The 13,507-nt window shown below is 42.0% G+C and overlaps 1 protein-coding gene across 1 annotated transcript in view; it reads left to right on the forward strand.

Annotated features, from left to right (window-relative positions):
• The window catches only part of LOC122812165 (guanylate-binding protein 1-like), a 789,313-nt gene that overhangs the window by 277,399 nt on the left and 498,407 nt on the right, over window positions 1-13,507 (forward strand). The window contains exon 5 of the mRNA XM_044084488.1: window positions 5,385-5,562. Within this exon, the coding sequence (XP_043940423.1) occupies window positions 5,385-5,562 (178 nt within the window). The remainder of the gene's footprint in view (window positions 1-5,384; window positions 5,563-13,507) is intronic.

The following is a 13,507-nucleotide window of genomic DNA, read 5'->3' on the forward strand; positions in this document are numbered from 1 at the left end:
GCTCCATCGCAGTCGGAGCATGCTGGCCCTACGGATCAGACCGCCTCATCGCCGGCCCCGATCCGCACGTCGGATCCATCGGAGGGTCTGCTCTTGGATCCGATAGGGAGTAGCTCTCCTTCGGCGTTCGACATTGTGGAGAGGGTATTGTCGAGGGACTCCAGGACCCCGGCTTCGGCTCCACCCTGCACTCCCTCTCAGACGGGTCTACCTTCCATCACCCGGTCCCAGGGACAGCCTGCACAAACATCCCAGATTATTCCCTTTCCGGAACAGGATGTAGTTCATGAGGCCTCCTCGGACAGCCCCCCCGAGGAGGTCCCACACAAACGCAAGTGCAAAAGGAGGCACTTGGACTCACCTGATTCCTTGACAGAGGACACAGACTTGGAGGAAGGGGAAGGTTCCCCAAGGTTACCCCCTGAAGACGTCTCCTTCGGAGACATCATGGAAATGCTTCGGATCAGAGGGGGGTGGTCAGCCCCAAAACTATTTCCTCTGACGAAAATGTGTTTCTGGAGGCATTTGATGCAGGCCCATCTACCTCTTGGGTGTCCCCTCCCGCAGACCCCCTGGTAGATCTGATTACTACCAGGGTGTGGAAGGAACCGGATACTGTGGAGCTCATCCCAAAGAGGCCTGATAAAATCCTCAGCCCCCCTTCGGATAAGTCATGTTGGAGCAAGAGAGCCCCGGTAGATGCCATGTTGGTGGCGGCCGCCACCAGAAGGGAACTGGCCCAGGAGAAGTTCTCGGTCCATCCTCCAGACAAGGAGTCTCGGGCGATGAACCGTCTGGAGAAGCGGGTTTTCACTTCAGCCACCTTCTCTGTGAGGTCGCTGAATTATATGGCACACGTGATACAACTCCAGCGGGATGTCATTAAGATATATCCATGTTGGTGAAGGATAAGAAAGTGTTCTCAACCCGAATGGCCACTCTCAAATCTATCTCTAATACCTCTATGCAGTTACTATCCCATGCCACGGAAGGAGCCGCTAGAGCCAGCGGAGCAGGCATCGTCCTACGGCGACAGGCGTGGCTCCATCACTGTGATTTCGCAGAACCCTTCAAGGCATCATTCGCAAATGCCCCATTTGATGGTTCTGCCCTTTTTGGCAAGACTGTACGCGACACATTGGTCCAGAGCAAGAAAGACGGGAAGACGTTGTCTGCTGTCGGAGTCCGCTTTTCTGCTCCCCAGAGGTCCTTCGCGGGGAACCAAAAGGGACAGAAGAAGATGTGGTTCCGGAAGTCTCAACAACCCCGTTTTGCTCCGGACCCCCTGTCCTTCAGAGGCAGAGGAGGACAGAGTGAGCGCCGCCCTAGAGGCAGATGGGGTCCGAAGAACTTTGGGTCCAGAGAACCTTTCTCTGATCGGCCCACGCAGCAACCCTGAGGGGTTACCCGATTGCTCCACTCTGGAGGCAGTCGGGGGGGGGGCGTTTCTCGAGGCACCTAGCAGCTTGGGAGTCTATTACAACAGATCGCTGGGTGCTTCAGATCATATCCAGAGGCTACAAGATGACTTTTCTCTATCCCCCCTCCACTCCCCGGAACCTCCCAGATGTCCCACCCAATCAAAGGGAGGCGGCAGCCGAGGAAATCCTCCAGCTGCTAGAAAAAAGAGCAATCCAGCACGTCCCCCCAGAGCAGTCCGGATCAGGGTTTTACTCCAGGTTCTTCTTGGTGCCAAAAAAGACTGGGGACTTAAGACCAATCCTCAACCTGTCCTTCCTAAACCCATCAGTAGCCAAAGAAAAGTTCCGGATGGTCACTTTCCAATCCATTCTCCCACTTCTACAGGAGAACGACTGGATGTGCTCCTTAGACCTCAAGGATGCGTACTACCACATTTTGATGGACAGATGCTCCAGGAGATTTCTCCGCTTCCAGCTGGGGAGCCAGCCATTACCAGTTCAGGGTCCTCCCCTTTGGTCTCACCACAGCCCCCAGGGTGTTCACCAAAGTCTTGACAGTTGTCGCGGCCCACCTGAGACTCCAGGGAATTCAGGTCTTTCCGTACCTGGACGACTGGCTCCTGACCACCCCCACCAGGCATCTACTATGCGCAGCCAGAGACTACTTTCTCCATTTAGCTCCCTGGCTGGGGATCACGATCAACATCAAAAAATCTTCCCTTCTTCCAACCCAAATCTTAGATTTTATTGGAGCCAGATTAAACACAAACCAGCTTCTAGCCTTCTTGACTCCAGACTGGCTTCGAACTCTAAGACTCCACATATTGGCCCTTCTTGAATCCCCAGCTCCCTCTGCAGAATTGGTCCTGAGGGCGTTAGGCTCTATGGTGGCAACTATCAACCTTCTCCCCTTGGCGCGCTTGAATATGAGAGTTCTTCAATGGACCTTGCAAGTCCAATGGTCCCTCCTGCGGCATCCCATGAGCTTCCCCGTTCCCCTCAGCAGGGTCTGCAGGAAAGCCCTCTTATGGTGGCTCCAGTCCCCGGACCTCCAGAAAGGGTGCCCCTTCTCTATGTCCCATCCCCTAGCCACGGTGACCACGGACGCCTCTCGCCTTGGGTGGGGGCGGGCACTGCATGGGCAGGACCATCCAAGACACGTGGACCCATTCAGAGACCCTTTTACATATCAGCGTCGTAGAGATGAGAGCGGTGCTTTTGGCATTGCAAGCACTTCACAGCCTTCTTCCCTTGGGGACAATTGCGATTCAAACAGACAATATGTCAGTTGTCTGGTATATCAACAAACAAGGGGGAACCAGGTCCTATCCACTTTGTCGTCAACCTTGGTTCCCTTTCCTGTGGTCTCATCTTGTGAATCCCCCAATGGATTCTAGATCCCATCCCGGATCTGATCTCTCACCCATCAGGCCTGTCAACTCCGAACTTGGACAACCTCAAGTTGACAGCTTGGTTGAAACAGTTCCACTGATAGCTAGGACTCCCGGTATCTCGTCCCCTGTCAAGGCTATACTAGTAGCCGCGCACAAGATGTCTACGAGAAGAATTTATAATAGCAAGTGGAAGCGTTTTTCTATTTGGGCGGAGCATCAAAACTTAGATCCCTTTACAGCTCCACTGCCAGCAGTGTTATATTTTCTATCAGGCTTATTTGACCAAGGTGCTAGTTCTTCTACGGTCAAGGTCCAGCTGGCTGCAATCTCTCACTATCATGTCTGGAGTGATCTCAGCCCTTTGACTTCGTCTAAATTATGTAAGACCTTCCTAAAAGGCACTTTCCTTTTGAGGCCTCCAGTTAAGCATGCAGTCCCTCCTTGGGATTTAACCCTTGTTCTTGAGTCTCTGACAGCTCCTCCTTTTGAGCCTGCATCTTCAGTGGATCTGAAATACTTATCTTGGAAGACAGTTTTTCTTGTTGCCATCCCTTCGGCCAGAAGGGTTTCGGAACTTCAAGCCGTCTGTGCCAAGCCACCGTACTTAATATTTCACAAAGATAGAGTTTCACTCAGGACCAGTCCCTCTTTTCTGCCCAAAATTGCTTCGGAGTCCAATATCAACCAATCTATTAATTTACCAGTATTCTTTCCAAATTACCAGTATAAAGGTGAATACAAGCTACATTCTCTAGACATGCATAGGCAACTGAGGTTTTATTTGCACAGGACAGCTGATCACAGGAAATCCGACCAGCTTTTGTATCCTTTGCTAACCCCACTTTGGGAAAACCTGTATCAAAAGTCACCTTGTCCAGATGGATTTCAGAATGTATTCTTCTGGCTTATGAGACTTCAGGCCGGTCTGCACCTCAAGATATCCTTGCCCATTCTACTCGATCAATCTCTACCTCTGCTGCTTTTCGATCTAGGGTGTCAGATGACATTTGTTCAACAGCCACTTGGGCGTCACCTAATACTTTCATAAACCATTACAAAGTGGATATTGTCTCTAGAGGGAGAGCATCCTTCGGCTCTGCAGTGCTCCGGAACATCCTTCCATGAGGACCTCCCAAGAATTAGGTAGCTGGGGACTCTGTCCCATAGGTTGATGCACAAATGAAGTTAACTACTTCAGATTAAGAAGTTATGTACTCACCATAACGTTCCATTTGAGTAGGTAAACTTCATTTGTCAGCAACCGACCCCCCCCCTCCTTCCCCCTGATCCATATGGATGCTCAAAGCAATACTGCTTGTCTTGGCGGATTGTCTTTAGGTTGCAGTTTGGAGGTGGTTCTTTAGTTCTATATGTTTCTGCTTATGAACAAACTCGATCTGAGGTTAGGAAGGGATAGCAGGGGGTTATGGGTAAAGGGGAGGGGCTTGGAGCTCGGATCTTAGCTGTTTGAAGCTGCCAGCTCGGATCCGATATGGATCCGATACCCATAGGTTGCTGACAAATGAAGTTTACCTACTCAGATGGAACGTTATGGTGAGTACATAACTTCTTATTACACACCCTGCTAAGAGCTGTTACGATTGGGTCTCATGCTAAAGAAGTGCTTAACAAATTCATCTTTTTCCTCATGTTGGAGCATAATCATGGTGGTCCATACACTGTATTATTATTATCATCATCATTATCATTATTATTATTATCATCATTATCATTATTATCATCATCATCATCATCATCATCATTATCATTATTATAATTGTTATTACCACCAGCTTCATTGTTATTGTTTATTATTAATGGGTCAGAAATGCATCTCAGTACCTTTGTAAGACAAGTTAAGGACCAGCGATTTCCACTTCTGCTTGTAATTGCTGATGTAATCTTTAGATATATTTTTGAATAGAATCCGCCCAGCATGATAAGCATGAGACTCTGTCCTATGAGTAGGAGAGAATGGACCAGTACTATAACAGATAAAAGGTGTGTACTTGTATTAATAAATGCATGAGTAGGTCCATCTTCCTGTATGATCCACCGCCTCCTCCTGACCTCTTTAGTTTGATTGGAAAAGTCTTTCTGAGAGAGTTTCCTTCATGGCTTTTTTTTCTTGCTTGGTCCACCTTAGCATGGTTTTACAGAGATGTGGACAGGGGTCTATACCACAAAATTATGGAAAAAAACTGGTAGCTTACAATATTAAATGCTCAGCTGAGCAAGTCCTGCTGGTCTCAAGTGCTATAGGTAGAAGTAGATGGGCCTATTGCTACACATCTGTCATTATGGTAATTACTTAACTTTATGTTATTTTCTGGTAATCATACCCCATCCTAGTCTTCGTGTCTTGTTTTCACAGGCAGAGTGGTCTCTCCATTAAATGACAAATACAATGAATGCTGTTGACTACTCCTGCACAGGTGATTTACATGGTGCCTGCATTTTACCTTCAAAGTTAAGGAAAACTAACTGTAGTGATTTGAAAATGTGCACTTTTTGCTGCCATCTGGTCTTCATCTGAATTATTATTATTATTTTTTTTTTCTTATTACAGAAAAGGAAATGCTTTGTGTTGTCTCCCCCAGAACTGGGGGACAAAACACAGGAACTTGATCAGCTTGCAGATGATGAACTTAATGAAAAGTTTGTGGAACAGCTGAAAGCGTTAAGGGACTATGTCTTTACTTCTGCACGTCCCAAAGTAGTGGATGGCATTGCCTTGAATGGAAAAGGTATGCATTATGTTATTTGTGCTTATTATTATTTATGTGTCTGTTTATATATGCCTAGTTATGCGATGAAATGACAGCTGTATATAAGCAAGCAATTATGATGCAGTGCTCCCTAGACTTGCTGTTGTACAAATCTAGCTCTTGTATGCACACATAGCCATACTTTCAGGCTCCAATTGTGGTATTTCTGGGAGAAAGAAAATTAACTTAGAAGTAATTGCAAGTTTATAATAGCATATAATGTTGGTAAAATAGTAAAACAATGCTAAAACTAACAGAATGAATGTGGAAAAACTGAGAATCTCATTCATAACCTGAAGTCAAACACAGAGCTTAGATTTTGTAGACAAATTGGCTTATGTTATTACTACACCAACGTATGCATCACTTTGTCTTTGTATATTTTTAGATAAATTGTCCAAATGTGTTGTGTGTTAGCAGTAATCCCTTCCTACTGTTTTCAGTAAGCTGTTATAAAGCAATAGGAAAAAAATCAGCTCTGATTCTGCAGTAACATTTTATAGCTTTTGTTGCAGACTGAACAGTTTATCCTCCAAGTTCCTTGAAACATTTATTATTAAAAAGTAATGAATATCTAGTTTATGATATGTACACTTCCATAATATGAGATACTTTAATAAACCGTTCATACTTTTTGATCATGAAGTTTTGTAATTATGATACATTTAAGGATGTGGTAAACATACTTCATACTTACATGCATTATTCTGCATACGTTTGGTCAGTGCATTGTGTCTTTATCCATCATCCAAAGCCATGATAAACCAGCCTATGGGCCAGCATTTTTGATAAGATGACAAGATAATGTAGCAATGCAGATTTATACAATTTCATGCCAGCTGCATAGAGACAAACAGTGGCATCTGCTAAAACTTACCCTCCAACAGTTTTTCTGACTTTGAAATAAGGCATCTGCCACTCTGCTGTCTGTCTTGGGGTGTGTTAGGAAAGCAAGGGTTGGAAGGTTGGAATGTTAAGTCATACTCTCATGATGTTCATCTGTTATGGATGGTATGTGGGTCGAATCTAAGAGGTTTAGTCCAGGTAGGTAAAGAAATGAAAAGGTGTTGTCTGCATGTGAAAGTCTGCGCTTATGCACATACCACATTGATGCTGTTGCATATCTGGCATTGGTTTGAGGTAAAGAAATTGGATTAAAGATTAAAAGGAGCCTCACAACTCTCAAGACATACCATAGAGGGATAACCCATCATCCTCTTTTCCTCTCAGGAATACAATGATAGCTTCCCTGTTTGTCAGAGACGTGGTGTAGAAAGTCAGTTACTGAAGAAATGATGATAGGCATGGGTAGTGGATTTTAACTCCATAAGACTTTCCAGAAAAATGTGACATCATGGACTTAAAAACATCCCTCTGAATGACAACAACAAATGATGGCCAGCAGAGATACAGTGTCATGACTGATATTATTACCACAAACAAATTAAAATATAAAATAAACAACTAGGTAAGTGAAGCTTGGCCTTAAGAGCATGCAAGCAGTAGGCCCTGTTGTCCTGGGCTATTAGCCTACACTGTCCACACCAAGCAACCACACAATAGTGTCTTAAACTCTGGCATCCCAGTCCCTCTTCCAACTTCCCTGTAAATGTAATGTAATGCTTTTGAGTGCCAGTTTAACCACATTAACTGTAATTTGATTAAACTGTTACTTACACACACACACACACACACACACACACACACACACGTGCATTTTCTATGAAATTCTAGTAATACCCTCCATTACTGTACAAATTACACCCTGCTTTCTCCTGGCCAAAGGTAGTTCATGGCACCATTCCAACACTGTGTCTGGTAACCTTCAATTATTGTTCCACTCTTAAAAAATAAGCTAAAGAAAGTATTAGAACTTAGGGTAGTGTATGACAAAGCATTCTGGCAGAATCGAGGGTGAATTTTTATAGTTCGACACCACACAACAGCAGATGCATTATATCAATAAATAAACTAGACACAACCATTCAAATTAAATAGAGGCATTTACTGAAATGGAGAAGAGCAACACTTTTTTCATAATTAGGTTTACAGAAAGTTTAAATTATTCTACAAGTAAACAAAAAATTACTAGTTTTGAAGAGACAGCTTGCATAAAGAGAAAAATTGTCTACTCATCTAACCCTTAACAGGAAGAATTTGTGGGTGCTGTGTACACTATCCGAATCTGCCGAAGATAACTGGCATACCATCTGTAAAGACAGTATTACAGCTTTAGGAAACAGTCATAAGGTTCACAAAAGCAAACATTAACTGTACCAAAGGAAAGTGTCTCCTAGGTTGCTTCTGTCTCTTATCCAGTCACTTAAAATTCAACTGAACCAATGGTGTTTTTGAAAAATCCCATGATATAATGTAATATAATATAGGAAGTCAGGTTGTGTAGTCCTGGTAATGAGAGAGACAGAGACTGTGTGTGTGTGTGTGTGTGTGTGTGTGTGTGTGTGTGTGTGTGTGTGTGTGTGTGTGTGTGTGTGTATGCACATGTATGTTATCTACCATGCACTTCCCTTATGGTTCGTTATGTGTCTGGACAGGGTTGCATTAACATGAAGATGACCGGTCCTAATCTCAGTCAGATGAACAAAGTATAAATAAAGCATTTTTTGCAAGGGAGGGGGAAAGAACTTCTGACATGCAGGAGACAAGTCCCCGTATTCCCTAAATTTATATATTACAACATTTCAGTTGCAGAAAAAAAAAAACAGAGAAATGTCCTTTTTTTAAAAAAAATATGCGACCAGGAATGGACGACAAGTCACAACAGCCAACAATAAATCCAAGAAAGCTTGCTCCCCTTTGCATAGCAGAGATTGGTTTCAATCCATTAATCTCTGGGTAAAGGAGTCAGTGTACTTCTGCTGTGCCACTCTCCTAAAACAAGGAATAATTGATGTTGCATGCTTTAAAAAAAAGTGTCTGTTGATTTCCTGTTGAAGATAACTAATGGGGGGGTTCAGCTTCATCAAGTTGAACTCAGCTAGATGGCACCTTGTCCACTTTAAGCTTGAGAAGATGTAGGGAAAAACCCTACTACCCCCCCCCCCCCCCCAAAAAAAAAAAAATTTTACTTTTAGAATTTCACTTTTCTTTCTTCATCCTAGCTGTCTTTCCTTCTGGGAAAAAGAAGTTACCAAAATCTTTCATTAACTTCCCTACAGTTTGCTACATCAAAAGCCTGACTATCTTGTGCCATACTTTATTATGTAGACTTTTACAGCATTTTCAGATTGGACATTTTATGTGTGTGCTTGTCTGTATATTTGCTATATTTTACAGGAGAACATACTTGCAAGCTATATGCACTTACACATCTTGCTGAAAATAAATAACACAAAATGTATACATGTTTTGTTGTTAATAAAAACACATAGCAGATTTAGTCACATATTTACATTTCACATATCTGTTGCAATCGTCCTGTTGACAGAGTGGCAAGTTTTTATATATTCCTTACAAAGGTCATGGTTTATGACACTACAGTGTAGCAGGTGGACTTGGATGATACTAGATCGGTAAGAGGGAACCAGCAACATAACAGAACAAAATGTACTCCTTTAATCTGCCCCCACACTAAAAAAGCTAATCGTGTAGTCTGGCAGGAATTTTAGCTATAAACCTCTTTTATTATTTATATCTCAGATGATCATTAAAAGTGTATTACATATTGCCTGATTACTGTGCGTGTAAGTGTGCATATGCACATCCACATGTGGGTGGGGGTGGGTGGGGGTGTATATGAGACTGTCTGCATATCTGTGTTGAGCATTTACATAACGTTTAGGCAAATTCTGTACCATACTGGTGTCTTGAGATATAAGCCACAGTGGTGCAGCGGTAGCGTTGTTGCCTCACAGCAAGAGGTTCTCCCGTTCGATTCTCAGCTGGAGTGCCTTCTGTGTGGAGTCTGCATGTCCTCCCTGTGGTCAAGTGGCATTTGAAAGGCATGCGTAGAATGGGCATGCCTTCGTTGAAGGTTGGGCGCAGAGCTGGCACCTCGGCACCCATAAAAAAATGTACTGCCAATCATTAGCGGACCGGAGTTCCGCTGTAGCGACCCCTAACCCCTAAAAGCCAAAAGAAAAACAAACTGGTGTCTTGAGATATGAAGAACAGATGTTTATTTAATGTGACATTGAAAGTTAGGTTTTCGATTGATTTAGAATGACTGTAATTGATCTGGAAAAAAGAGTATAATTTATAAGCTCACAAGCAATACTGGGAAAGAGGCAAAAGTAAATAAATTAATGAGTGGTGAGGTAAATTCAAAGCTTTATTTTCAGTGGTAGTTAAGATAACTGATTGAGTGAATCTGCTTAAAAATATCAGGTTTTTATATGTGAAATTAAACTTTTCATAAACTAGATTATGTAGCTTATCCATTTCCATTGGCATGCAGGAATGATGCCCCGACTATGACCAAGGTGACCTAGATTTGCTTAGCAGCTCTGGAGTCTACTGAAGCTGGAGCAGTAGGGATGGGAATGTCTGTTTTAGAGGCAAAAGAAGGCCTGGTTTGACTTAATCTCTCAGAGGGGAGGTAGTGGATGCAGATGCAACGTAAGGAAATGCATTTTACTCATGCAGCTGTTTATGGGTAGTCACCTTCCCTGTAGGTGCACTGAGGCATGCAGTCATACTGGGAAGGTGTGATGGCCACTGCAGCTGTGTGACTCGTATGTCTTCCCATCCACCGGGTGGAATTAAAGACATACAAACAAAGCCACTGTGTCCTGTCTGTATGACATCTCTTGCAGTTGACTCTCACGCATTTAGAATGAATGTACTAACAGACTATGAGGGGGGGATGGTTACAATCAAAAGGGAGAAAAAGGGCATACAAAATATTAGTTTCTATTCTAAAACTTTTTTGAGGATTATTTTGAAGTGCCACTGTTATGCACATAAAGTTGTCCCTAATATTTTAGTTAATGAGGATCTATCAGGTATATAGTATCTTAGACAGTGACAGGGGAAACTGTTGCCTATCTACCAGTAATTCAGTGCATTTTTGACTAGCCTCTGTTCAACTGCACCTGCTTAACCTTAAACCTTCCCCATACATATATCTTCCTTTTTTTTCGTACCTGATATCTCAGCTGCCATCTCATCTCGCAGTACTAACTCACTGATTATCTATAAGGTTAGTTTTCCTTTCCTTGGTTCATAAACAGTTCTGCACTGATTAATCATGGTTCTTTCATCTTGCATAGTTCAGTTACCTCTGCTATAGATTTCCTCTACCAGTTGTATTCGTTTGTTAAATGGATAAGCTCTTCTTTACTGTGGCAGTCAATGAACAACATACTGTCAAGTGACTTAATAATTTATCCAGTGTACAACAAGGGATTGAGAGAAGTAAACCGAGTTCCAAATGATAACGCTTTTTAACATTCTGTGGCTGGAACCATTCATGTGGTATTGGAGTCCAGGTTTGATGAGGTTTCTAAGTTATAGGCTTCAAACTGGGAACAGTTTCACCACATACAGCTTCACTATCAGTCTGGAGAAAGATATAATTTCTGTATCTCATGGTACAGTTGTTGCTGTACTCAGTAGCATCTCATTATCTAGCATGTATATATCTGTGTATCTGTCTATCTATGTATCTGTCTGTCTGTCTATATATCTATATTGTCTTTGTTGACTGGGAAAGTTTGACTGGAGAAAAAAAAACATTTTCATTCGAGGTCTAGGGAGAAAAGTTTCACAATGAAACTACATGTAGTACATAAGGTAGTAGTAATTTTTGATATGTATTATATATGATTAAGTAAACAGATTTACATATATTTAGTACAATACTAATGACAATTAAATAGTGAAAAGTGTATACTCTAAATATTTGAGGGTAGCAGGGAGTTGCACAAAGGAAAGTATTAGTGCATATTGTATTAGATTGATGGATGGCTCAGATGAGACAGAATAGTAGTAGGTAGGGATAATGCTGAATTTATAAAAACAGATTCAGTGGAACAGGAGTATTCATAGTAAAGTGATTAGTAGGTGCATGAGAGGAGTTTAAAAGCTGTGTTTAGTAACATGCAAATCTATATATGTGTACATGTGTACGTATGTATGAAGCCAGATATACTAAAGTGGGTAAAAGCAGTGTGGAAGTTGAGGTTACTCACAAAAACTGTCTGTGGAGGAGACTAACCCGGAAATCAGGAAAGGGCAGTGCTAGGTTTGGTATATGTGTTTTTTAACCATGGTCATGTCACTCATGTACAGTGGGACGTGATTCTGATTAGGAGGAATAGGGCTTTGCTAGTGATTAACTCCACTGTAATCAAGACCAATTGCCATGTGCCACAATTTTTTTCTAAGAATGGAATGGAAAAGATTTCAGTACTATGTACTTGAGTTATGCACAATTAGACTGAGTTACACACTGTGTGAGTTACACACGGTTAGATTTAGAAGGGCTGTACACACTGAGAGATGACCTTACAGAATGTGTAAGTTAGTAAATAACAATGCAGTGTTCATTTGTACAGTAGTTTCAGATACAGGGTATTACACAAAGTGTACACAGTTGTGGCATGATACTTCATAAACCATGCACGCAGATGAGTATGAATGGTATGTTTAAGGGTTGAGCAGAGTATAAAGTCTCAGTATCTTAAAAAGACACAAAAGACTATAAAATGTGTTTTATAATGATGTAGATGTGGTTATACAGAGAAAAGCTTGACATAATACTGGTGTAAATATTATCTCAGGGTTGAAGAAAGGAAGAATTGATAAGGTACAAGAGAGAACGGCAGGTCTTAAAATTACAGCAACCCTGAATCTGCTGTCATATATGTACTGGCAAAACTGTTAAGTCTGCTGCTAGACCAAGGAAAGCAGCAATCAGAACATGTGGTATCAACTACCTGAAGATAAAGGTCAAGATCATCAAACAGATCTTGAGCTGCTAATGAAGTCATTTGGAACTGATTTTTAAATTCAATACAATTATCTGGAAAAAAAATCCTCTGTGTGTCAATTCTATACCTTTGCCTGCTGTAGCATCAACACAGAATTATTTAACAAGGGCTATTCCCTGGTTCTCGTCAAGGAATGCTATTGTGGCAGGGAAACTAGCACACACGACCTTCTTGAGGGAACGGAGCTGACTTCTTGTTGCTTAGTTTCTGTGCACTTGGTTAGACTTTTTTCACCTCAGCCATATTAAATAAGTTCACAATAATATGTTTTCCTTGTAGTGCATATTATTAGAAAATCTCAGTGGGAAGAAAGTATTCCTGTTTGTACCCTCTGAGATGTACCTGTTATGACCCATTTACCTCCTTTTATGTTGCACAGAGTGGAGTAATAAGCTTATTGGTTATCTTGTCAGTATGTATCTATTCAGGGTTTCACTTTCTGGTAGGACCTAGGCTTCTTCCTTTTAGCTGTGTGTAAGTCATTACACAGTCCAACATTTATTTGTGAATTCTTCCTTTTGTCCTGATGGATTATATAATCCCACAGTATTCTTGGCAACAAAACTCATTTGCTATTTCACTGATTAGATCACAAACCTGCCTAGATGTTAATGTGAGTTTAATACCCCATCTGTAGTTACAAGACTTTTTTAAGATTTAATTGTACAAAGCCTTATTCTTAAGTCACTCAGTGATATCCAGTATAAACATACAACACCATAGCAGTTGTAGAACTCTGACTTCAGTAGTACAGTATTTTGTTCTTATTTCTCAGACAGTGTGGCGTCATCTCTGTTATCTAGACCACTTTCCCTCAGCGATATTTCTGCTAGCTTTTCTGTCTTTATGCCCACCCACAAGATGCATTACAGTTTCTGTACCTGACTGATGTGTGACTTGAAGAACAAAACTTTGTGGAAGTCCAGGTAGATCAGGTCCACCAGATTTACTCATCAAAATCTGCTGTGACT

The sequence above is a fragment of the Protopterus annectens genome, chromosome 9.part0, assembly GCF_019279795.1.
Source record: "Protopterus annectens isolate FY-2018-M chromosome 9.part0, PAN1.0, whole genome shotgun sequence".
Classification (NCBI taxonomy): Eukaryota; Metazoa; Chordata; order Ceratodontiformes; family Protopteridae; genus Protopterus; species Protopterus annectens.